General features: G+C 53.3%; 1 protein-coding gene across 5 annotated transcripts in view; it reads right to left on the bottom strand.

The window, feature by feature from the left end:
• The window catches only part of LLGL1 (LLGL scribble cell polarity complex component 1), a 68,196-nt gene that overhangs the window by 22,503 nt on the left and 19,215 nt on the right, over positions 1 to 26,478 (bottom strand). For 3 of the 5 annotated variants that reach the window (XM_089769317.1, XM_075899770.2, XM_075899763.2), the window contains exons 3-5: positions 6,120 to 6,201; positions 5,493 to 5,623; positions 867 to 1,025 (exon numbers count right to left, since the gene is read on the bottom strand). In XM_089769317.1, the coding sequence (XP_089625443.1) occupies positions 867 to 1,025; positions 5,493 to 5,623; positions 6,120 to 6,201 (372 nt within the window). Of the gene's footprint in view, positions 1 to 866; positions 1,026 to 2,637; positions 4,334 to 5,492; positions 5,624 to 6,119; positions 6,202 to 26,478 lie in introns of those variants that run through there. The other 2 variants (XM_075899767.2, XM_075899768.2) reach the window with 2 other exon arrangements.

Here is a 26,478-nt window from a genome sequence, read left to right as displayed (position 1 = left end):
TACCACCTTTACGGTGGAGGGGTCCTTTCTCCCAGGATCAGGCCCCGTGTTTATGGATTCTCTGGTTGGGAACCCGGACGTGCACAGGTGCAACGCTCACTCCAGAACTCTTGTCCATTTACAAATAGAGTTCCCTAATGCATTTAGCAGAGTCACAAACCCCCCGGGTTCACGGGAGACAGGCAGCTGTATTTCCGTTCCATACACTCACACCATTCCTTCTAGCACCGGGGGCGCTCGCCATCGTCTTCCCCATCGCCTGCACCTTCCCCACCATGCTGTCACCTCCCAAGGACTACACGCCCTCCTACCGCCCCTAGGCCGGGATGGCACTTTTATCGTATGTGACGCTGACGTCGTTCTGCTTGATGCATATACAGTCGGCGAGGTTTCCTTTTCTCCGTATTTGTATTTCCTCACCTTACTGATGACTAAGTGTCTTTTTCCTATAGGTCAGCATATCATGGGCCTCATTACCCCACACGTCCATTCGTTACCACGGGCCTTTCGCGGCTATTGCGTGTGTTATTTCTGTCCTAGCCAGTTATTCAGCCTGGTGGAGGGGAGTGACCCGCATAGCTGCTCTCTGTCAGCCCCAAGGCCGCTGCAGAAAGCGCTCCAAGGGGGCAGCCTCCAGGCAGCTCAGCTCCACCCTGAAGCGGCTCAGCGTGACCCTCTTCCCGGCAGCAGGCTCCACGCTTGCCAGGGAGCAGCCCCATTTTACGGGGAACATTAACAGGTCGGCAGCCACAGCCGCCCCAGGCTGGGTCACTCTCCCCAGACCCATCGGCCGTGTACGTTGGCGCCTACCACCAGGAGCCGATCTCCAGCAGCACCCGTCCACACAGCCGCCTAGGCCGGCTCACCTCTGCAGGATCTCCTCTTGATACAGGGTTTGATCCTCCCGCAGCGTGAAGCCGGCGAGCTCCAGGAAGTACACGCCACCCCCTTCTGTGCCCAGGCAGGCCACGTCGCTAGCAGACTTCAGCAGGATGACCGTCACCCGGGTAATGCTGGGAGGAGAGCTGCCGGGAAGACAAGATTCAGACAATGAGAGCCACGCCAGTTGAGAGGCAGGAGGTTTATGCGCAACGGTGCAGTGGCTCATTTGGAGAGGAGTTTCCCCGTTCCCTCCAGGGGATGCACCGTGGCTGACAGAGAAGCGTGGGCTGGTTCCCTCCGGCGGATACTGGGGCAACTGCAGCTGCTGCCTTTTATGGGCCCTCCAAAGCGCAGGACACCAGTGGGTCCCAAAGGTTGCCCACGAGAATCTACTGAGCAGAGCCACGTCCGTTCGGGGTCCAAGCCTGGACAAAGCTCCCTCAATTCCTACCGACTGTAGCTTCAGTTCCTGCCATCAGCGTATCCCCCAAGGACCCTGACCTGCCTCAGCTACCAGGGCCCCGCAAGGAGGGAACAGACATTCCACTTTGGTGGAGATGGACCCTGGCCCACAGGAGCCTGGGGGAACCGAGCCTGCAGACTGGCGCCTGCATGTTTATAACTGGCTTTAGACCCCGCGGCGACTCTTTGGGGACAGAGAGGCAAGCGGCTCTGTCTATACCCGACGAAGACGTTTAGGACCCCAGGAGAGGATCGCGACTGCCCCGGACAGCAATCGCCTTCCCTCTTATACTCTAGCCTGTGAGCTCTTCAAAGGCCTGCACGCCGGACAAAGAAGACAGCTCCCTGCTGTGCACCCCTGAGGCCCGCCTGCCCATCAAGCCAGCAGAGGCAGTGGGGGAAGGGGTCGCGGAACCCCCAAAAGCAGCCACCGCAGGGAGGCATCCGAGAGTCTGACAACCTCAGTGCTGGGGCAACTCTCGCCCGGTGCCTGCTCTGCCCGTCTCTCGTAAGCTCCTCCTCAGCCCACCTGCCATCTTACAAGCTGAGCCCTATCTAGCCAGGCAGCCTCTTTGCTGAGGGTGGCCAGGTGTCCAGTTTTCGCCCGGACTGTCTGTTATTCGGGTCCCCTGTCCAGTAAAAAAAAACCAAAAAAAACCCAGAAAATATCGGACATTTCATCCGGTATTTCCTGTTTCTCTTGGACAGAAGCCCGGCAGGGACAATTTTCCCTGCCATGTCTGACCAGGGAGTGAGGAGCATGGGCTCATTTAAAGGCACAGCGCTTTTTTTTTTTTTGAGGTGGGGAGGGGGGTGTTCGGTATGTTTTGTTAAACCATCTGGCAACCCTATCTTTGCTTTCAAGTGACGTTAAGTCCTGCTTGGGCATCATGGTCTTTTAAAGGGGGATTTAGATTTCTAGCACCGGGCTGGATTTTGAGAGAGGAGAATTCAAGGCCCAGCAGCGGCATTCAGCGATTCCAGTAATAAAAGGACCCACTCCACCCGAGGGCAGGGGTCTGCATGTCAGTCAGTTGTGCAGACTCCTCCTCTCCCACCAGCACGGCTGCCCTGGGCCTAGTGAATGAGAGCTGAAAGATGTAGTGCCGACACAGAGGCAGCAGGGGGCAGCACTGCCTAGCATGGAAGGAAGCCAAAAGGCGATTCCAGCCAAGCTCCTCCAGGGCCCCATCAATAACCAGGCTGACCCCGTTGCTCATTGGGGATTTGGCATTCCATGCGCATGAGACCCCCGGCTCAGGGAGCGAGCTCCAAAGCAGCACTGGGACGTACCCCGAGCCAGGCCTAGAACTCAGGAGGGGCTTTAACATCCGTCTTAGACGGTGCCTTTTCCAGCCATCGTCGTCCATCGGGAGCGAGCAGCTACTCTGACCTGGGATTTGTAACCCAGCAGATCCCACCCGTGGTCCTCAACCTGACACCGCAGCAGCTGGGTTTCCCATTACACCACTTCACTGGAGGATTTGGAGCCAGGAACGACGACGGCATCGCCTTGTAGCCTGCTCATCACCTGGGAAATCGGAATGACAGACAGGTCTCCTGCCCAGATCAGTCACCCCAATTTAACTACTGCTGCTCATTAGCTTCCCAAATGGCTGTTTCAATAGCTGGGCCCGTTTCTATTCCCTGCTATTAAGTACCTGACGTCACTTGTACCCGTCTCATTGTTTAAGCGAGTGATCCGTTAACCTCTGCTCCTACTTTGTATTGTTTCCGAAAGTCTTCGATCCAAAGAAAGATTGCCCAGGGCTGTCTCTTTGTAAACCCAGCTGCTGCACTGGCAGGTTGCGGCCGTACCAAGCGGTAAACAGGAATAGGCAGGTATCTGTGCAGAAGGGCCACCATACCATTATGTAAAGCAACTGGCGCTCCTTCGCCCACTCACACGCGCTGTGTGTGCGCGGCGAGTTTCCACAGCCCTCTTACTGCTTCACAGGACTTTCCACCCAGAACATGAATAGTGCCCCTGCCTGCTCTCAATGATGCAAACAGCACCAGAACAAAGCCTTCATTTAAGGGGACTGCTACACAGGAAGAGGATCTTGCATCTTCCAAAGCTAGCCAGAGGGACATCAGAATTTACCCCTTCGTTTTTATTACTGTGATCGCCTCAGCTGAGCAGCTGTAGTTGCAAAATGCAGCACATGAGCACGCGATGGTAGCAACCATATGTGCAAAAACCAGTAACTCTTTGCTCGGAGCGTCTGCACAAGTTGCTCACAAAAGGATGCTGAGGATTCGCATCAGCTGACATTAGCTTCAACTGGAATTCGAGGCATCCAGCACTTCGGAAAAATCAGGCCGGAGGCGATTTTAAGAGAACACGGTCCTCTGCTGCGCTTGTAATTGTACAAGTTAAAAATCTCAGCGTTTTTTGAAATTCTGCCATTTAACATTTGCTCTTTTATCATCCAATGCCCAGAGAGACTCATTAATTCCGTGCTGGTTATTGTGGGCAGGTGCAGCAATTCAAGGCTTGGGCAGCAAATGCCGCTGAGGTTTGGAAAAAAAATTCTTCTCTGGTCTTTCAGAAAGATCGCAGAAGCATTTCCCTCAACCGTAGGGGCTGCAACATTGAACTCGTAATAGCATCCATTTGTTTTAAAGAAAGAGGAAACGGTGCTACCTACCTAGAGTGGTTGGTAGCAAATTTTACAGAGTATATTTGGGCTACATTCAGAACCGAGGAGTAAGATGTGCAGACAGAGGCACCCGTAAAATGAACTCAAGGTTTCATTTACACTGTTAGTTGGCCCAAAAGATCCAGCCCATCCCCATGAGAATGAGGGTGGGATTGTCCTTCCCCACCCTGAAGTAAAATGAGGCCAAGCAGATTTAAATAATTTAAAAAAAACCAAACTTTTGCATCTGGCAACACTGCAGCCAAATTTCGCCCCAGCACAGAGAAGCTTGAGAATAAACTCTGGCAGACCTTTTGCAAGCTCCGTCCTGTTATCACTGCTGCTTGTTTAGGAGACTGTGGTTTGTTTCTTGGTTGTTGTTTTTTTTTTTTTTAATTGAAAGACATGCGTTTGCAGAGTCCAGCAAAGGCTGAAACTCAGACTTCAGTTTGTTCCCCCGGCAGTTACTCAGCCATGCTGCCTTTCCCCATTTATAAGCAGAGGTGTCTGCAGAGCCAAGCTAATCTCAACCACGCAAGCTCTGTCTATTTTCTCCACCAATGCGACCATTCCCATGGCAACAGAGAGATAGGAGAACTATACAGCTGTGTACAAAAGGGAAGGCTTTGGAAACCACAGAGCCAGGGTAAAGATTCCTGGAGGGGAGAAGGAATGAAACTGCTGCTTAGGAGAAGTGATTGAACCAGATGGATAAAATTAAACGGGGATGTTTGGCCTTTTAAATACCCGTCGGCGGTTTCCTCAGAGTGGCCCGTACAGGACAACAGAAACTTAGATTCAGTTCAACAAGTCCAAGCTATTTTACACTAAAATCTGGGCTATTTGGACAGGCTCACAAGGCAGAGCGATTAAAGGTTTCACAGCTGGCGTTTCATCAAGCGCTTTGCAACAGGGCCCAGTGCCTGAACTGCGGCTTTAACACCTCCCTCACGTGTGGATGTTGCAGAAGTGCCCAAAATGAGCAAAGTACAGTCCGTGGGTTTTGCCTCACGTTCCTCCTAGGTAAGCTGGCTCTGTTTACACGGCAGCAATTGAGCTATTGGTGTCCAGCTCTGCAAAACCCCACCAGGGTCTGAGGGGCCCCGGTTTGCACATCATGACCAGCAAGACTCCGGCAGGCGAAATCCTGACCGTAGGCTCCCCAAAGGGAGGGAGATTAAAACTGGCCCCTCGTGCCGAACTTCTAGGACCGTGGCGTCCAACCAGCTCCCTTCGCCAGCTAGCTACACTCAACCGGCCAATTAGCTGCACGTGACTAGCAGCTATTGGGTCGACACCACGTTTCCAGGAGGTTGGGAGGTCTGGATGATGCACAAACCAGCACAGGCCCGAGGGAGCTGGGCTCTGAGCGGACAGGGCCAGGTCAGCAAACCAGGGGCACACACAAAGCACTCGGCACCCAGCAGACCCCAGGTCCTGTCCTGCTCCAGCACAGCCCTAACTCCCCAGACACGCATGCAAAAGGAGGCGGGCGGCGGTGAGTACTTAGCACTGTCGAACCCTGCTCGGCCCGGGAGGGTGAAGCTGAGGGTCTCCTCCAGGTGCGAATAGCCGTCCTTCTGGTCGATCTCCCACAGGTGCAGGGTGTTGTCATCCAGCAAGGACAGCAGCCGGCCCTGGGGGAGAGAGCGCGACGTGTGAGGAAACCCAGGACGTCACAGGATGAGGAGTTCGGTCCCCCTGCTCCACGGCGAGACCCCGCTGGACACGGCCGCACCAGCCCACCACTCTGGATTTGGGTGCAGGTACCTTTAAGCACCATCCCAAAGGCTCAGCCTTGCATCCGCTTGCTGGCCGCACCCACCCTCCCCACAGCAGTGGCTGAAGTCTTCCAAGGCCCTGCTAAGCAGAGCTGTTCCAAGGGGCAGAGTTTGTGTAGGACAGGAGGCCCTAGTGCGGGGAGGGGGGAATTATCAGGCCAGGAGGAGTTCGGGGGGCTTGGAGACATTGCCTGCCCCCTTCCTTGCCAGAGAACGGCCAGCAGTCTGGCTACATCAGAGGACGGGCTGCTGCACCATGCGGACAGCAGGGCCTGGGCTACTCCCCATTCAGGTGGGAGCCGTTGCCTCTGGAGGAGAGGCCGGGCCATGAGACCTGAACGCAGCAACGTACCTGTCCAGGCAAAAAGTGCATCTGCGTGACGGCGGCAGTCTCCTTGTGCAAGCCAGTGAACTCCACTCCTGGAGCGCCGTATCTGGTGCAGGCTGGGAGTCAAGGAGGCCACGAGAGAGAGAGAGAACGAGAACAAACGCACAAGCCCCATACCAACCCCCCATTCTCCCCTCCCCCAAACCAACCGTGCCAGCGGGCAAGATCCCACGTTGAGAACAGGGGACTAAATGGTTTTACCGTCTCGGTATTTTGGTGGCATCATGTTCACCACCAAGGTATCCACACACCTATGCTGGTCACTCACCAGCCGATTTTAAAGGCCTGCCATTGCCTTTCTACAGCCGGGCACTCAACCTGGTTAACAAAAGGCCAGCCACCCCCACAGCACCTGAACAGGGCAGCCGGGTTTACATGGAGGGTTTCACACCATCATCTGCCTGCCCAGCCTGGGCGCACTGAATCCTGCCTCAGCCCAGAGCGGCAGGACACGCGTCAGGGCTGGGGCCTACCAGAAGGTGCGTCCCAGCAACCCCTCTGCATGGAGCTCCACGGGAGGGACTGGTTATTGCGCTGTACCCAGCAGCAGTCGTACTGGGCCGGGGCTAGGACCGGTGTTTTCCGTGCCCGATTTGGGGAGCGCGATATAGCACAGGACTAGACTTGTGCAAGCCGATCCACTCCAGCATCACGTCTGCGCTGCTCAGGAAGAACGCCCGGGTCCATCGACAGTTCCACACCCGGCCCTATTGGCGGCTCGCAGGGCTCGGGCGAAGGCGCGGTTGAATTGCAGCGTTATCGTTTGGGGGAGCCCAGGCCCTGGCATCCCGTGAGGTGAAGGAGCCCAAAGGCTGCAGCCTGAGCCCAACCATCCACCCCACAATTAAACAGCCCTTAGCCCGCAGGCACCGGTCAGAGCCCAAGGCCCCCCCTCACCCGGCCCCTTGAGCCGAGACACGGCAATGAAGCAGAAGGTGCTAATTCTTTCAGCAGGATGAAAATGCAGCGATTCCCGGCCCTTTCACGCACGGCCCCCTGCTAAGACCGGCTCAGGCCAAGTCCCACACGTGAGCCGGCGGCGCCTCTCTTCGCTCTGCAGGCATGCCGCAGAGCCAGCCTTTTGCCGGGAGCCAGGCTGGCGGGAGGGGTTCTCGGGGCACCGTCTGCAGACAACAGGCGGTGCCGTCTGGCCAGCTGGCAGTTCCACCCCAACCGTCCTGGGCTGCAGACGGGCAGGGTGAGTCTAGACAGCACTGTCATGCCCCAAACACTGCGCATGTCAGCAGACCCAGCAGCGGGACTGGCAGCTTGCCAGGCACCCCGGGGCATAAGACAAAGCTGGTTTCCCCGGCTCTGCTCTAGAGAGGCAGCTCTTGCCGAGTCCTGCGGCCTTCCCAGGACTCCCCGTCTGTAGCGGGAGGGCCACCAGAGTCTGCACTGGGCGTCCCATGGACAGTTCTCTGCAGAGGCCGGTGTTCATGCGTGAGGCTGACTGCAGACACGCATGGCTGTTTGCATCCTCAACCCCGCTGCTACGCACGAGCGCACGACCTTTCTCGCCAGCAATTTGCATCGACTAGAACGGTGGCTTAGCCTGTCTCTCTGCAGTCCGGGGCTGCAAGCTCCTTTAGCGTCCCTGGGAACGACGGGCAACAGGAACTCAGCCACCAAGCCTTAGTGGGCTCGCTGGCTCTAAGGCCTGCCTGCCGGGGAACGGAACTGATCCAGGTGCGGGGTCGTGCAGACACTTCCTCAGCCCCAGGTGCATCACCAGTGTGCCTGGGAAGCCCCGCCCAGCTGTCTCTGCACCTCGCCAGAGGTTAACAGGCTGAGAATTAGCTCATGGGCCGCCGGCGCTGCACGCTCCACCCCCAAGCGGTTCACGAGCCAGTTGGGTGTTGCAAGAAGCAGCGCACCCAGCTGACAACTCGGGGGAGTCCACCAGCTCCCAGCAGGCACCAGGGCCTTGAAGCAAGGCCAGAAATGCCAGGGCAGCATGGCTGCCTCCAGACAGACTAGCTCTCTGGATAAACGGGGATTTCAGCCTTTAGGTCCATTCCTGCCTTTACCCCCACTGCCCAGCCAAGTGCCAGCTGCCAGGCACAGACCCACCCGCTCTCGGGGAGGAGCCTGGATAAGTCGACCTGTCTCAGGCAGGTGACAACGGACATTCTCGCGGGGAGACTGTTTCCTTGCTCACAATGGCTCTCCTGGGAGTGCTGCTTTGGGAGAGAGGAAGTTGCAAGCAGATGCTTCTGCCCCTGCCCTTCTACTGATGGCTAAGTACCCTGGTGGAATCCAAGGACTCGGGGTTCTGCTCGTCTCCATCGCAGCCCTCCAAAGGCCCCAGGTCGCAGGGGGCCTGGTGCCACCATCCCACCAGCCTTACAGTGGGTTCCACCAGTCCCTCAGCTCCTGGAACGAAACAGGCCGCAAGAAGTGGGGCTGGGAGCCATCGCTGTCCTTTGCATTTGTCCTTCCAGGCTGCAAGGGCAAAAATCCACCCTCGGCAGCGGGAAGGGAAGGCGCATATGGGGTTAGCAATAATTCCGCACTGCAGCCTGAATGGGACTGGGAAGGGAACTTGGACAGCCCAGCCCCACAAGGCCAAACCTCCCTCCACATCAGCGTTCAGCTTCGCTGCAGGGGGCAACTGTCAAGGTTATTTTATAGTTAAGGTGAAGCCCTGAATGCATCTGAGAGGAGGCCAGTCCGTAAAGAGGGAGATGGCTTTCCCAGGGCGCCCTTCCACTGAGTCCTCTCTTGGGCCATCCAGGATCGGCGGGAAAACGGCGCAGACAAGCAAGCCTGGAACAAACAAACCATACAACTGGGATGGCCAACACGCAAACCCTGCTCTTGCCATTAGCCCGGCAGGTGTCATGCTGAGCCTCTGGTTTTAGAATAAATATTTCATAGAGCCTGAGGCCAGAAGGGACCCCCAGGATCATCCAGCCTGAGCCTCTCCTGACTTAAGTGGCCTGTGATCCCTGGAAAATGCATTCCAGTGGTTAATCACCCTGCATTACAAATTCACATTTCTCTGCTAGAGACTGACAAATTTCTCCCCATCAAGTCACCCCCAACCTTCTCCTTGAGTCTCCCTCTGCAAGACGTGCTTTCTAACCCGCTCATCACACTCACAGCTCTTCCCTGAACCTTCTCCAATGTATCAATGTTCTTGATTTGCGGGCACCAGACCTGCCCAGTCGCACCAGAGCCAAAGACGGAGATAAAAAGATCCGCTCCTGTTCCAATTCCAGTTTCCCGTTTGCACATCCAAAGGCTGCATTAGCCCCTTTTTAGCCACAGTGCCACACCAGGAGCTCACATTCAGCTGATTATCCATCATGTCCCCCAAATCTTTCAACCACTGCTTCCCAGGACAGAGTCTACCCCATCCGGTCAGAACGACCCATGTGCTTTGTTCCTAGGTGGATGCATCTGGCCAGATTAAAATGCATACCAAGCAACCCAGGTTGCTCTATTCATCTGTTCCTTTCCTTATGCCCACAGGACCCCTCTGGAAACACCACCATTCAGTGATGATTCCCCACGTAGAGGTCTCAGAATGCCACTACCAATTAGCCACATTTTAAATGGGTTAAAAGCTGCCATGTTGTATCACTCTAGTTGTTTAATCAAAACATCAGTCAAATGCCTTAAAAAGTAGATCACAGCATTATCTTTATCAAACAAACTTGTAATAAAGGAGAGATCTTGGATTGGAATGAATGGAAAATTGATCCTATTAACATGCACTTCTTGCGTTACCCTCCTTTAAGACTTTCGGAAGCTCTGTATCCGCCACTCTAGTATCTTGCCTAGGATTGATCATAGAATCATAGAATAATAGGACTGGAAGGGACCTCGAGAGGTCATCGAGTCCAGCCCCCTGCCCTCAAGGCAGGATCAAGCTCCGTCTACACCATCCCTGTCAGACTGATACCTATAATTAGCTGGGTCATACCATTTACCCTTTTGCAATACTGACAACATGAGCTTTCGTCCCGTTTTCCCCATGTTCCACCACTTACTAAAAGTCACCGTTAATGGCCTCTCAAGCTCGTGACAGATCTTTTTAAAAAAACCTCTTGGATTCCTTTTATCTGGACCCGGTGATTTAAAAAGGTCTAATTTTCACAGAAAAAGTTATACAACAAATAGTCTTGCAGCACCTTAAAGACGAACAAAACATGTAGATGGTATCATGAGCTTTCGTGGGCACAGAAGTGAAACACTGCCTACAAAAGCTCACGATCCCATCAACATGTTTTGTTAGTCTTCAAGGTGCTGCTAGACTCTTTGTTGTTTAAGTTTTTCCATTTACAAACTAACTCTGCTACCCCTCAGAAGCTTTTAATTTTCATCACTGGTGTTTAGCATCCTCCAGAGATACCAGTGGAATGGAAATAAGTATTATAAGTGATATTGTTCATATATTTTTTTGGGGAAAAAAAACAGAACAGAAATGCTTACTGACCACTTCTGCCTTTTCTGCTTAATTGATAATTCTACCATTTTCATCTAGTAATTGACATGGCTAGGTTTCTTTTTTGTTCGCTTTTTAAAACTCCTCTATTGTCCTCAGTTCTACTGATCATAGATTTCTCCTTGTATCCCTTAATCATTTTCTATAATTCCTTGCTACGGATTGATATAGATGGCTATCAACTTTCCCGTGCCTCCCTTTGTTTACCAGGTTTTTTTGGTTCGGTTTTCAAACCAGTACAGCCTTTTCTTCCTCCATTGCGAGATTAAGGAAGCTGTTGACTGAGTAGGCAGAAGGAAGATTTATTCTATTCGCTGCCATCAGCCTGTAGTTGGCCTTGGGTATTTAGACAGCGACTTCTATGGGGGCAGGAACTCTCTCTGGAAGTGCAGTGCCTAGCGCATGGGGGTCTCAGTGACAGAGATACAAACAGACCTGTACCTACGGGAGTTGTTACAAGAGCTTTTACAAGGAGCACCAGGCTGATGGAGGGAACCTAGAGTTTGCAGCAAGGATACCCCTGGGTTATTACCAAATGCTTCAGTCTTGCTAAAGGGCTAATGGAAACAGCAGCCCACAGCACGGTTCCCAGAGGATCACCGGGACACAAGCAATTGCTCTGTCCTGGGAAACAATTACCGAGTAGCCAAACTGGCTTTTGTTACCACTAGAGGCTTAAAGTTCAATCCCAGAGAATTTGCTGCCTCCCCACCCCATCCTGCATTAAAATGTCCCTTTCGGTCGCTTGTTTCCAGGGACATTTCTCGCAGGCTTTAGCAGAGAGCAGCTTGTGTGTCACTCTCTTGCAATCCCCCCCTCCCTGGAGGGGCAGAGCGCCCTGTATGTACTCCCCTACGTCTCCTGGCGCCTCCCTTCCTTTCTTTCGGGTTCACTGTGGCCTCCCAGAGCTGTGTGCTCTGGAATCCCTCCCTGGAGGGCTGCCCGCTTGCCCGTTGCTCAGAGCAACCCTCTCCTCTCACTCCCGACTCCACGCTATGCTTATTCAGCAACTCTCCTGCGCTGGTTTCCTGCCCCAGAAAAACAAAAAGAACTTCAGAAAACGCAAGGAAACAGAACGGGACGGAGAAAATCCAGCACCTCTGAAATGGGGACGCAGCCGCTGGAGGATCTGGCTCCTTCCTCACTCAAAAGGCCACACCTCAGGGGCCCCCTTTGTTATGAGGCCCCCCCCTAGAAGTTTGGGGGTACAGATGAACTCTCGGCTGAACATGAGGCTAAGATGGGAAAGCCCCTGGCCTTGAAGAGGATGATACGACGCCCAAGGTACAACAGAAACTTATCCCAAATTTCAGGTTTAACGATCCCGAATGCTTGGAGGAAGAGCCAATCAAATCTTTACCAGAGACACTTTCCCTAGACAAGATTCGAACTAGATCTGCTCCGTCTGACGTGGGTTTATAGGGATAGAGGGATTTGGCCCTTCCTCCCCCCCTTAAACATGCTTTGCAGTTAACAAAAGGGAAGGGGCGGGGTGGAGTTACAGCTACGTTTGGACGCGTTCCCTGAACCATCTGCCCCCTTGTGCCATTGTCCCGACCCTTTAAAGCCGCCGCGGCGGCGTCTGCAATGCAGCAGGAGCGTGGGGAGGAAAGAGGGTGACAGGATGAATTTAAGTCGCTTGCATAAACTTGTTTCAGCGCCCAATTAAACTCCCCAAAGGGCCGGCGCGCTGGAGTTGGGTAATTCGATAGGCTGGGCATGTCTGCAGTTAGCAGCGCTCCTGTGGGCACGGACAATGGCAGCTCTCCTGCTCTTTAGGACCCTGAACTTTTTCCCCTCATCGGAACATTCTTCCAGCTCCCCCACGGCCCAGGTCCCGCTGGAGTAGACCTGTGCTGTGCTGTCGCCGTAGGGGTTCGCGGCACAGGACCAGCCTGGGCTCAAACCCTACGACTGAGTGGTAAGATCAGCTATGGGGCCTGGAGACATCAGCCCCACACAACTCAGAGCAGCCTCCGCCCCAACAAGGGGGAGCTGGAGTGAAGGGGGAGCTGGAGTTGAAGGACAGGACTAAAATGAACCGACTGAACCCTGCCTCCCAGGTAGCCACCAGCCACTAGCCACCTTAGGATCTTGTTCTCATGGGCCCTGACTTTGCACACGCCTGCTCTCCTCCTGGGAAAGATGGAAGCCACACAACCCGAACTCCAGACCCGGCCCCACCAGCAGTGACTGCGAGCCCCGTCCACAACACCCGACTTCCCAGCCCCAGCCACACAACAGGGCACCAGCCACTTCCACCCACGAGGTCAGCCAACCAGAGGGGGCTCAGGAGTCAAAGAACTCAGGTTTTGATCCGTTCCTGATTCTGGCCACCCAAGAAACCACTGAACGGCTCCAAGCTTCTGGTGCTCCTAGACTGGTCGGCCTTGAAGGCTGGGCGCTAGGGTCACCCTCGCTCCCCACCTCCTGCCATCCAGAACTTCTGGGCTCCCTAGACTGACCGAACTCGGGTTTGTGTTGGTTGTGAAGCCCTAGATGGCTCCAGGCAGGTTGCCGGGGCAGTCTAGAGGCCAAGCTGGTTGGCTCTCACAGGCCTCGTAACGGAGATTGCTTCTCACAGTGTTCACCCTGCTACAAGACCCACCGGCACCTCCCCGAACTACGCCTGATGGGAAGGGCAAGAGCGAGGCCGCATCACTCCATTTCCCAGGGACCAGGTGCCCATAAGGACCAGCGCAGCTAGTGCCTTCACGAGCCTGGGGGCCGATACGGACACAGACACCCTCCTTCACGGTCAGAGCTGGGACACGCCGGAAGCCATGGGGGAGGAAGAGGAAGCCCAGGGAGAGCAAGCGAGCGCCTGTACCTGCAGCCTGGCTGAGTCCAGGACCCCTCCACGGCACAACCTGGGCACGGAGGCCCCGCAGGAAAGCGACCGATTCCCACCACACTTGCCAGCACGACGCCTCCAGCTTTGGGCCAGAAAAACAAGAGTTTTGCAGCCTCCCTGCCACGCGCCCACCCCCTGCAGCCCTGGATTCTCACCCACTGATGCTGGAGCATGTCCAGGAACAGTTGCCCTGCTCCAGCGTTCCCTGGGAGCGGCCACCCAGGAGAAATTCAAATGCCGCCCAGAGGATCAGCATGCAGCTCTACTGGTGGTGCACATCCGTACAGGCCTTGGTGCACATAAAATTTATTGCACACATGGGAGGAAAAAAAATGAAAGGGAACGCGCTGCCTCCCCCATCCCACCTCCCGGCACTCCACTTGTATGTGGCCAGAATGGAGGCTGGAGCAAGCCAGCGGTACACCCCAGGACTGGCACGAGGGACAAGGCCAAAGGCCGGGAAAGGCGTCCAAACCTTGGGTGGAAGCGGCAGGGGGAACTGGAGACTGGCTGGATTCTGCCCATTGGGCCTTCACAGAGTTAGAGAAACTCCCTTGTATCACTGACCAGGGTCATTCCCGGGCGGGGCGGGGCCCCTGCAGATGGGACTTAGAAGCAGGGGCCAAAGGCAAAGCGACTGGCGCCGAGGCTCAGCGTTAGTGACGTTGCACTGGATGTCAGCGAAGAGCCGACTCTGCCTAGCCAGCTCCCAGAGCCCAGCTCCGCCAGGACCACACACACGGAGGAGCGAGGACAAAGCTGGCTCCAAAACGCTGCCTCTGGAAGAGAAACAAAACTCTGCACCCCGGGGACACAGGGACCCCGCCCGCTGGCGCTGCTGCAAGGCCTGGGCTGCCACACCCATCCCGGGGAAGAAGCACACACAGACGGTCAGCGGGCCCACGGGGCATTCCTAGCATCCCCTGCCCCAGCAGCCGCAGGCTCCCTGCCACACACACCACTGGCCATTGTAGCCAACGGGGCAGCCGATCTGTTCAGTGTGGAATCAGATGCCGCCTGGCAAACAAGAGGAGCGAAATCTCGAGTCAGGGCGCTAGAGAGGAGGCTGTCACTGCCCGGGGTGAGGGGGAGGAGCCAAACCAGCCCCCTCCTGATGTTAAATATCAATTAATTAATTAATCGAGTAGTCGATGGAATTCCCATCAGCTACACGATAAGTCGATAAGGGAAAGCACTCCTGCTGCAGCTGTGCACTAAAGCGGGTTTAGCTCCTGGGGCCGCTCTGCTGCTCCTGAACCGGAGAGACGGTGCCAGGGGGGAACCAGCTTTTAACTGGTTCCGCCGAGGGGAAGGAAAACAGCCCGAGGACGTGGGCTAGACAGGGGAGGTGTTCAGAGGCCCCAACTCCGCTCAGCCCTGCATGTGGGTTTCTAAGCTGATCAGCCGCCCAGAGAGCAGCTTTAATTCTGACGAGGGTTGGGCCAGGCGAGTATTAGCGGCACAGAGCTCCAGCACGTCCCATCCCCTTAACCTGCCGCACGGAGCAACTTCCAACTCAGCCAAGCAGCTGTTGCGGAAGGAAGACGGACACCCGGGGTCAGGAAGTTCCCTGGCTGGACGCCTGCTGCCAGGGGGGTCCTATAGGTAGGTTAGCGGGCTGAGTCCAGACTCCACTCCTCTTCCTGCCACCCTCCTCTCGCTCAGGGACGGATGGAGCCAGACACGCCAGACTTGGGCAAGGGACCCCCGAATGCTAAGCAAGCGCCCGGCCCCCCCACAAGGGATCTCTGTCTCCTGCCCACAAGGTAGCCCCGCACAAGGAGCCCGCCGGCAACGCGAGTGCTGCAGGCGTGGGTTGATTTGCAACGGTAGAAACATGCTCCATCTGGAATCCGCTCTGAGAAGCATCCCAGCTTCTAGTGCAAGCGGCCAGGGCCAGACGGGAACCGGCATCCTACAGACAAGTCGGTCAGTTCCATCTCCTGGCTTGGTGACGCCATGCAGCCGTGGGTAGCAGCTGTAGGTTCAGGGGTTTGGGGAACAGCGACTGGCATGGCCATTTTGTTGCCAGAGAGACCCAGGACAGCGTCACAAGAGCGCACGCCCCCAGCCGGGAGATCACAGCACTAACTTGCTGTACAGAATTGGGACAAGTCCTCTCCCCTGGCAAGGACGCAGGAGACCAGCAGGCTCCGGGGCACAAGGACATCTCAGCGCTGCCTCGTTCACACCTTGTGCAGAGCCGCATTTAAAGCGGAGATTGCAACTCCCGACAGGCAGGTTCTCCCCAGCACGAACCTCCCCTCTCAAGCCAGCCAGGCGTTAAGGGGCAGCCCACGTGGCCGTCTGGGACACGCAGGGGAACTCCTAGAGCAGCTCCCAGCCCTGTCCGCAGCATGGCCCAAATCAGGAGGTTGCAGTGTAGCGTCTGATTCAGGTTCTATTGCCAGAAAGGACCAGCACCGTCCTCTTGTCCCCTGCAGGCCACGGAACTCCCCCAAAACAATCCCTGGAATAGATCTTCTCCGAAAGGACATCCGGGCTGGATTTTAAAACCACCAGTGATGGAAACCCCACCATCACCTTGGTGAGTTGTTCCACAGACAACTGACGCACTGACCCAATCGGGCACCGTATTTCCAGTCTGACTCGTCTAACTTCCACTTCCAGCCACGGACGGGGGTAGACTATTCTTTGCTCCACGGAAGAGCCCGTTACTAAATATTTGTTCCCCGTATGGACACTCACAGACTAATCAAATCACCCTTTAACCTGCACACGGTTAGGCTAAGTAGAGTGAGCTCCTTGGGTCTGTCACTATAAGGCAGGTTTTTTTAATCGTTTTTCAGGGAACATCTCTGAACCCTCCCCAATTGATTAACATTCTGCATTAATTGTGGGCACCAGAACGGGACACAGTATTCCAGCAGTGGGTGCACAAGGGATAAAGATAAAATAACCACTCCGCACCTACTTTCAATTCCTCAGTTTCGGTATCCACGAATCACATTAGGCCTTTCGGCCAGTGTCCTAGAGAGCCTGTGTTCAGCTGATTATCCACCCAAGTCTTTTGCAGACTTTTCCCAGAAGATGTACCTCCCCCATCCTGTAAGCACGGCCTGCACTTTTTGTTCCTCAAGGTATAGCTTTACTTTTGTCCCTATTCAAATGCATAGTTCGCTTGCATTCCTCTTACCAGCTGGCTGTTTCAGTGACTTAGCATCCACTTCATTTACCACTCCCACAATGGGGGTCAGTTGGGTCCTTAGTGATCATTTTATGTTGTTGTCTTCTAGGCCATTGATAAGTGTTTGACAGAGAAGGCCAAGTAGCACCAATACCCGCAGGACCCTCCTAGAAACACAAGTACTTGATCATTCTCCATCTACAGTTACACGGATACCTATCAGTCGGCACACTTTAAATGGATTAAAAATTGGCTGTGTTAATTTGAGGTCATTCTTTAATAAATGTCATGCAGAACCAAGTCCAAAGCCTTTCAGAAGTCTAAGTATATTACATCGACAGTATTGCCTTTACCAACCAAAGGTGACTCCTTTTGACAATCTGGATGGACAGGAGCTATTTTCCATAAATCCACATTGATTGCAATTAGTTATCTGCCATTAATCAACAGAGTCCCACATCAGCCACTTCTTGTCTTATCCAGAATTCATGTCAAACTGCCAGGCCCAGAATTATCCAGATCACCTTGTTGACCCTTTTTAAACACTGCCACAAAATTAGCTTTCTTCCAGCCTCCTGAAACATCCCTGGTTCTCCAAAATACATTAAAAATAAAACCCAAACTTCACGGTCCAGTGAATGCCTCAGTCAGCTCTGGACATTTTTGGACTCAAATGATCTGGAGCTGGCGATTTAATTATGTCTACCTTTAGTAGCAGCTATATCTTCCAGAGGTACTAACAACACGGATGGTTGTTATAGTTGGTATGACTATATTTGTCCCCCAACTCTGCCCTCCTCGCAGAGAACAGAAATATTTACTGAACGCTTCTGCCTTTTTACACTATTGAGTCTAACATTTTGTAATCAATCAATACCTTTGTTAGGACTTTTTTATTCCTAGTATACTTTAAAAACTCCTCATTGTCCTCATCTCTGCTGGCCTTGTTTCTCCTTGTGTCTCTTTGCTTCCCTTATCAATTTTCTGCAGTTTCTGGCTTTTTATTTCTACTTGTTACTATCAAGTTTTCCTCTCTTCTATGAGCTGCGATCAGTTCCTCTTTTTGGTCAAGACTAGGTCTAATATACAACTTCCCTGTGTTGGATGCAATGGTGTGAGTTTGGAAATTGTCATCTAATATTTGGAAATATTGAGTAACTGTCACATTAAAGCTTTACGGTCAGGAAGGTGTGGAAAAGCCAGACCTGAAACGCAGGCTGCAGAGTTGCAAGCAGAAAAAGGGGAACTCAGCCAGCCAGTAGTCTGAATAGATGCAGCTCTCCGCAGCATTTTGCGAGCATCTCTGCAGGGAGGAGAGCGCGGTCCTCTTGGAAAGCCAAGCCGTGCACACCAAGAAGAGCAGCACTAGCTACAATTAAGCTTCTTTCCTCCTCGAAGTTGCTCTCCTCTCTCAGGAAGGCAACAATATATTAGCACAACCCTTGCATTGCCATCGACGCAAGTCAGCAGCGGCACACCGGTCCCATCGTACAATGTCTGACTTAGCCCTGCAGGAGGGGTTCCTGGACTGGATGCAATTGCCAAAGGACCCAAACAGAAGGATGTTCGGGGAGGTGTTCAGCTAGGGGAGGAAGCTGTTTGGAAAAGGCTTACCTTGCTTGTTTTAGTGCCCGAGCAAGGCAAATTTACAACACTTGCTGAGGCTTTAAAAGCCTTGTTCTTTGAGGAACATTTTAAAGGCCAGGCTACGCAGCAACTGGCTTTGCTGTGCGGAAGTCCACTCACCAGGAGAGGTTTTAACCAGCTAGTGCAGAACCCCCCCCTCCAACCGCCCGAAGCCAAAATACCCAGGCTCATCAGGGATTTTGCAGCCCACGTGTAGGCTTGTCAGAGGGAGCTGCAAAATAAATCTGATCCCAGGACGGTTTCCATTTAAAATTCCAATGAGATGCAAGAATTTCCTCCACCCGATCTGCCGCTGCATCAAGCTAGCGGACTCGAAAGCGAAACCCACACGTCTGCAGCCAGCACACAAGCCAAGCGAGGTGATAAAGAGACACATTCTGCTTCAGTCAGTCTCTGTCAGTGCGGCTTTCAAAAGGTATTTTAGTAACACAGATAAGGCAGCGTGGGAAAGAAGCTCCATTCGATTGTGCTTCCTCTGAAGGAATTCCGTGGCTTATTTATTGGAAGTCATTTCCTGGGCTCTGGTCACAGCACTCAAACGCACCCCCACACGGGAACCCACGGTTGGCAGCAAGCAACTTACAGAGAACCTAATGCAAGCAGTGGCATTTTTTTTAAACCCAACGGTTTGCACGGCGTACTGTCTAGCATTTTATCAGCTATCAAGAATTCCCCCGCTCTGATTAAACACTTAGTGGACGGAGAATTTGCTAGACTGCAGCAAGTGTGCCAAACTCTTCAGCGCTATGCGTTTGACATCACCTGCATCCGTTTACAGAGCGAAGCCTGTAAAGCTGGTAATTAATAAAGGCTTAGGCGAGGTAATTGTGTTATGCACTAACTTGATAGACACCATTGCACTGTAAGCGTCTCCAACAGGCCGGCACCAGATGCCGAGATATTCGTTATCACAGGCCTCTTCATACAAGCCTGCCTACATGTGACTCATGGCGGGAGCTGGGAGCAATGCACCAAATGCTAGTTTCAGATGCAAGCTTACAACCAACACCCCCCCCCCCCCCCCGAAAACCGAGGCCACAACAGCAACTGGAGGCTGCCGCGGGGAGGAGCCTCATGCTGGCCGTTAGCCTATCTGCATTCAGGATCATGGCCCAGCCTTCTGTAGCAAGACATGCTGTGCGCTCTGAACAGACAGGGAAACGGCTCATGCACTAGCCTGGGCGGGGATATTACAAGGAAAAGGCTGCTCGAGTTCCAGGACCAGAATTGAAGCCATATGAGAGAGGCGGCAATTCCCTGGGGAAGAGGCCGGCGTGCATGGAATAAGAATCCAGAAGTAATTTAACCCTCAAGACAGCTTAACTTCTGCTCTGACCGGACAGACACTAGCATGAAAGCTGGAGAACCTTTGCCACCTTCTTTGCAATGCAACCAGGCCCAACAAACTTTTAGCAAACCAGTAACATTATGTGAATATTCATTATGTTCCTAAATATGCAAATAAAGTGTTGCCAGTCCGCCAAAACGCGTAGCCCAGGCCTGGCTGCTGTGCGGTGGCTCAAGGGGCCGGGGTGTACCATGAACAGCCAGCTTCAGGGCAATCCAGGGTATACCCCAGCCCGGGTCCCGGAGAAGCCAGCACGGGCGTGGCCTGGCAATGTGCCACGACCCAGCAGTTCATGGCCCAGCACCGGGCCACCGACCAGCAGTTGGAAGCCACTGCTACAAGGAAGGAGCCCAGTGGCTCTGGAGAGCAGAGTCCTCCAGATGCAGCGCTGTTAAAAGGGATAGCGCAAGCTTCCTACAGATCTTGGTTTCTGAGGACAGGACAAGGAGTAATGGGCTTAAAGTGCAGCAGGGGAGGTTTAGATTGGACATTAGAAAAAATTCCTAACTGTCAGGGTGGTCAAATATTGGAATAAATTGCAAGGGAGGTGGTGGAATCTCCCTCTCTGGAGATATTTAAGAACAGGTTAGATAGACATCTGTCAAGGATGGTGTAGGTGGAGCTTGGTACTGCCTTGAGGGCGGGGGGCTGGACTCGATGGCCTCTCGAGGTCCTTCCAGTCCTATTATTCTATGATTCTATGATTCTATGATCACCGAGCGCACGCCAGCTTTCCCAGGAACCCCCCGGCCAGAGATATGCATGGTCATGCTGGACTGCAGCCGAGGTGCTTCTCAGAAGTGGCACCGATAGGGAGAATTCCTTATGCCTTCCCCATAAACAAGGGGGACTGATTGGCTTCCCTGATGTCATGCTGTTAAGATTTGTTGCCGGTGCCCAAACTGAGGAAAATGCAAAGCTAACAGATCTGGCTTCTGGAGTCCAGTGCACAACCGCGCACGGTTTACAACGAGGGATGTAAATATGCAGGAAAAGAGTGAACCGGTTAAATCCTTTAATTGCAATTGTTTAACCAGTTAACCGTGCCGTGGCTGCAGTCCGGCCAGCCCGCCAGGAGGGGGGTTCCTCCAACCTGGGCCAGGAGTCGGGGACTGCTCACTCCAACCAGCTGGGGTCCCACCAGTCAGGCTGCTGTGGGCGAGGGGGCTGCTTTCCCTGCCCAGTTAACCAGTTATCTAGTAAGCATGCCAGTAAGGCTGATGCGCACTGGGGAACATCCCTACTTGGAACTTTTCTTCCAAGCGCTAGAGTTTTATTTCTTCGCTGTGTTGACGAAAATTCACCTAAAAAAAGGTAATTTTGACCAATCGAGGTCCCTTACACGCACAGGAGAATGGAGCAGGAATTAGGATCAACAAGACCTATTTGAAGCCAGTTAAGAGCAAATCTGGTATCTAACAGCATCTCCAGAGGAAGGACCAGGACAGCACCCTAAAGCAGCCACCTAAAGCAGTCGCTTTGACTATCTGGCCTAGAGAGCTCTGTTCCACAGGACCGTGGACGCGGACAACCACCGTGCGGGAGCAGAAGAGCTGCAAACTCCCTCCGAAGCTGGACTGAGCAGTGACGATTGCATAACGAGCGCTTTCCAGTGGTTACGACAGCAGCAACTCCACCGAGCACCACAGATGCACTGTAGCAAGTGAAATCTTACAGGTGCTAACTGGAAATCACACTTCACGCAAACTGCGACACAAAGGGAGAGGAAGTGGTTTAAAAATAACACACGCGCGCACACACACACACACACACACACACACACACAATGCTTTTAACCATTGAAAGCCGAAAACACAATGGGTGTCTAATTTACTTCTGCACTTCACTCAGCAAAAGCAGGTAACACAGACGGGTCAGTTTCGCTTTTATGACTGTGCACTTCCACCATCTCATTTGACAGCCTAGGGCCCCGGCGTAACACACACAAAGCACTTCTCATTGTGAGGGTGTCTGGGGAAAGTTTTCACGTTCACTATTGTCTTTTGTCAAGCGCGTGCAACCAAGCACCTGGCCAGTACTTCAATGGCTGGGGGAAGAGACAATTTAACACCAAATGCCTGACAAATAAAAACCCACTAAGCACCACATCGAGGCAGTAATACTGGGAATCTAAAGCTTCTTAATATTCCTGGCAAGACCCTTTGAATTCACCCAAGCGCCTCACAGAGGCGCATACACAAAGGGGAAAGCGCATTCGCTCTCCTCCCTTCCCCCCAGTGTCAGCATTATCCACAGTGGCGTTGGTTTGCATCGTGCTGTGGTTTGCGCAGCTACTGCTCTACATTTCACAGCAGTGTTGGAGCCAGTGGTGGGAGCGGAGCTTGACACGGTGTCAGAGCAGTCTGCTACACGGCTGCTAATTCTCCAGGGCTGTGTGAAATGCTGACACCAGGCCCCCCCAAGAGCAGCCTTTTTTACTGCAAGTGTCTGCACTAGCGTCCCCCCACTACATGCATCCCTCTTTTCATTAGTCCTAAGACAGCTTTGCCAGCAGCAGCAACTCAAGGGCTAGCCTCCCCTCTACCGACTACGTCTCGACTTACTCAGGCTAAGACCACGAGCGCCCGTTCGACACTGGCAGCGCCAGTGCAGAAGTTAAATTACATGCTACTGTAGAGAAGACCTGCACTCGCATATAGGGGATTCTATTAGGGACGTTAAATGTAATCAACGAATGGGTTAGTTCAGTGGTCCCCAACCTTTCATGGCTGCCGGCTGCAGGGCTGCTCATGCACCACGTTTCTGGGGGTGGCGCCATACATGCACCGTGTGCCCGGGGCAGGGGCTGCCCACGCGCCCTGCACCCGGGGCCAGCACTGCGCATGTGCTGCCCGCCAGCGGCGAGGCCAGCCCAGATGTTTTGGCAGGCGCACAAATGCCTCGGCAGGCGCCATGGCGCCCGCGGGCACCGTGCTGGGGACCACTGGGTTAGTTGATAAGCGGGGGAGCCGCAGAGGGGTTAGCGCTCAGCCCGGATAGGCTCTTAACATATTTGAAAGCCTAAAGCACAGCAGGAGGGACCCAGCATGAGCTAGGGCAGCTGATTCCTGGCTCACACCCAGTCCCTGCTACCCCGCTGTCTCCTCTGCCCCCCATGGAGACGGTGCTGGGGGGAACTGGCTTTTAAGCTGGCTCCCCCTATTACCAGCCCCTGCTCCCCCCTCCCTTGCTGCCTCTGATAGAAGGGGGGCAGGGGGAGAGACTAGTCAAGGGACTAGTAGACTATCTGATAAGCTTTTGCTTATCAGATAGTCAACTAGTCGCTTACATCCCTAGTTTCTATGGATAATAAGGAGAATCATAGAATACTAGGACTGGAAGGGACCTCGAGAGGCCACCAGTCCCCTGCCCCCTTGGCAGGACCAAGTACTGTCTAGACCACCCCTGATAGACATTTATCTAACCTACTCTTAAACATCTCCAGAGATGGGGATTCCACAACCTCCCTGGGCAATTTATTCCAGTGTTTGACCACCCTGAGAGTTAAGAACTTTTTCCTAATGTCCAACCTAAACCTCCCTTGCTGCAGTTTAAGCCCCTTGCTTCTTGTCCTATCCTCAGAGGCCAAGATGAACAAGTTTTCTCCCTCCTCCTCATGACACCCTTTTAGGTACCTGAAAACGGCTATCATGTCCCCCCTCAATCTTCTCTTTTCTAAACTAAACAAACCCAATTCCTTCAGCCTTCCTTCATAGGTCATGTTCTCTAGACCTTTAATCATTCTTGTTGCTCTTCTCTGGACCCTCTCCAATTTCTCCACATCTTTCTTGAAATGCAGTGCCCAGAACTGGACACAGTACTCCAGCTGAGGCTTAACCAGCGCAGAGTAGAGTGGAAGAATGACTTCTTGTGTCTTGCTCATGACACACTTGTTAATGCCTCCCAGAATCATGTTTGCTTTTTTTGCAACAGCATCACACTGCTGACTCATATTCAGCTTTTGGTCCCCTCCACTATCCCCCAGCGCCAGTCACTGACCCCCAGAGTTCCCTGCACCAAACCCCCCCAGTGCCAGCCCCCTGCCCCTTAGAGCGCCCCACCACCAGCCTCCTGTTTCCAGAGCCCCTCTGTACCCAGCCCGGGCGGTGTACCTCAGCCCCACCCCCCAGATCCGCCACGGCCCGGCAGGCAGCAGCCCGGCTGGGAACCGCTGCTCTGGGGGCCAGCGGTGGCGTAGAAAAGCCGTCCTCTGCACACAGCCCCTGGAGCAGGGAAATGCCGTCGGGCACGGGGACGACCGGCTTCCCGGCAGCTCTATACGCGGCTCAGGCGTGTGTCCGGCCTCACGAGAGCTTAGCAGCCTCCTGGCCCCCCCTCAAGCGGGGCTAGAAACCAGCCTTGCTCAGGCCCAGCTCGGCCTCTCAATAAGAAAGGACAGCACACTGCCCACCCTCAGAACTTCCCCCGGTCGCCACTCTCCACAGGAAAAGCTGGCCAGTCGCTCTGGGGAAGGGCTGGGTGTACAGGAAGTGGCAGAAGCAGCACCGTACCACCACCGTCTGTCAGCGGCAGAGCGCCACACGGTTAATCTGAACTTTTCTACAGAGAACCCCACAGATCACAGGCTCTTTTGAGGCCAGGTTTTCCGGCCATTGAGGTCTAACATTTCAGAGCTCCCTCTGGGGCTTGCCCTGCATGAGCTTTCGCTAGATCAGCAGTGGTCAATCTTTCCACTTGCAAACCCCTAGAAAAATGTCCAGATGGAGAAGTGGACCCCTTTGGGCGTCTTAGGCACAGTCTGCAGACCCCCAGATCCATGGACCACATGCTGAAAGCCAATGGGCTGGAGAATTGAAGTCACATGGTTGAGGAAGCACATACCAACTCAAGTTTGCTCCTTCCACGTTCAACAGCAGGGGGGCAAATTAAGGAGCTAGACAATGGAGCACGGAGATGCATTTAGCTGGCCCATTTCCAGCCCTTCAGAGGAACTCTGGTGGGAGATGTAGAATTAGCGGCAGAGGAGTCTGCTGGGAGCTTTGGAAAGCTCAGCCACTGTGGGAGGGAGGCAAGCTGGAACCTATTTCTCTAATCAAGCCAGTTTGTGATCAGCTTAAAGTCTGCAACTCCGCAGACAAACAGCTGAAGTTGCTCCCATCGGCCTCCCTTACTCATCGCGATAGTGACGTGTACCAGCGCCGACGGGGGCACCCTCAGTATTCCATTTAGCGGGTCTTTACTAGACCCGCTAAATCAAACCCCAGAAGATCGATCACTGAAGCGGCGATCCTCTGGGTAAAGAAAGATGTGGCCCGAGTGAAAAGCAGGCCCAGGCATTTCTCATTTCTTTGGCCGACTTGGGAGGGATGGATTGTCTTGGAATAAAATGAACCAAACAGCAGTAAGTCACCAGGACCAGATAGGATTCACCTAGGGAGTTCTGAAAGAACTCAAATATGAATTCACAGAAGTACTGACTGTGTATGTAACCTATCATTTAAACCAGCCGCTGTACCAGATAACTGGAGGACAGTAAACGTGCAGGGGGGGCTGGAGCAAGCGGTATAATGGGGATACTTAGAGCCACTACACCAAACTGTAAATCCTGTGTAATGGACACCACTTCAAGTCAGCATCCCCCGCTCCTCCGAGTTCCACCACCTGTGCAAATGTAATGCTGATTTTTTTTTTTTTTAAATAAAGCAGTTAGAGGCCAGCAAGCCTATTATCAGCACAAAATAACCTGGCTGAAACTATAGTACAGGACAAAAATCAGACACCTAAGACGACAACCATTTGTGGGATAAGCCTCACAATTCTTGTAAATGGAAATCACGCCTCACCAGGCTATTAGAATTCTTTGATGGGGTCGATCATGCAGACAAAGGCGATCCAACGGCTGTCAGTGTTCTTAGATTTCCAAAAAGCCTCTAACAAGGTCTTTACTTGGCTTATGAGCCTTTGGGGAAACAGTTGTGAGATAAGAGTGAAGGTCCTCGTATGGATAAGTAATAGACTTGTTGATAGGAAACAACGGGTAGGAACAAATGGTCAGTTTTCAAGGGGGAGGGAGGTAAACAGCTGGAGCCCCAAGGATTTGCACTGGACATGTGCTCGTCTACACATCCATAAATGATCTGGAAAAGGGGGGAAACAGCGAGGTGGCAAAGTCTGCAGATGGCAGCCCTCTTGAGTTATTCTGTAAGCCCACGGCTGCCTTTGAGGTAGGCTTGCCAGATGCGTTCAACAAAGTCCCGAACATGACAAACTTGGCTGAGAAAAAATAAATAAATGGGGAAACCAAAGTTGTTGAGGGAAAAAAAAAAGTCGCTGCACCTTTAAATGGCCCCGCACTCCTCACTCCCCCGCCCCCGCCTGATGCGGCAGGGAAAAACTGTCCCTGCTGGGCTTCTGTCCGACAAACAGGAAATACCAGACATTTCACATGTCCGGTATTTTCTGGGGGGTTTTCAACCAGTCAAGGGACCCGAATACTGAACTGTCCGGGCAAAAACTGGACACCCGGCAACCCTACTTCAAGGAGTTACAAAGGCATCTCAAAGACCTGGGTGATTGGGCAATAAAGCAGTAGATAAAATTCAACACTGATAAATGCAAAATAATGCACAGGGGACTCCCCGCCCTCCTAAGTTATACATACAAAGGGATGTGGCCTAAATTAGCTCGTTACCACATGAGAAACATCTTGGAATCACTGTGGATAATTCTCTGAAAACATCTGCTTAATTGCAGCAGCCGTCGAAAAAGCCAACTGCGTGGGGAACGGTGTAGGAATATAAGACGGTAACTATAACGTCACTACCCAAATCCTTGGGACATTTGAATCCTCCACGTAGATCTCAGAAGAGATACCCGAATTGGAACAGGCTAGAGGGTCTAGACAATCACGCT

The sequence above is a fragment of the Pelodiscus sinensis genome, chromosome 15 (genome assembly GCF_052426305.1).
Source record: "Pelodiscus sinensis isolate ZL-2025 chromosome 15, ASM5242630v1, whole genome shotgun sequence".
Lineage (NCBI taxonomy): Eukaryota > Metazoa > Chordata > Testudines > Trionychidae > Pelodiscus > Pelodiscus sinensis.
Note: the sequence above shows the minus strand (reverse complement) of the source record. Positions and strands in the feature narration are given on the sequence as shown.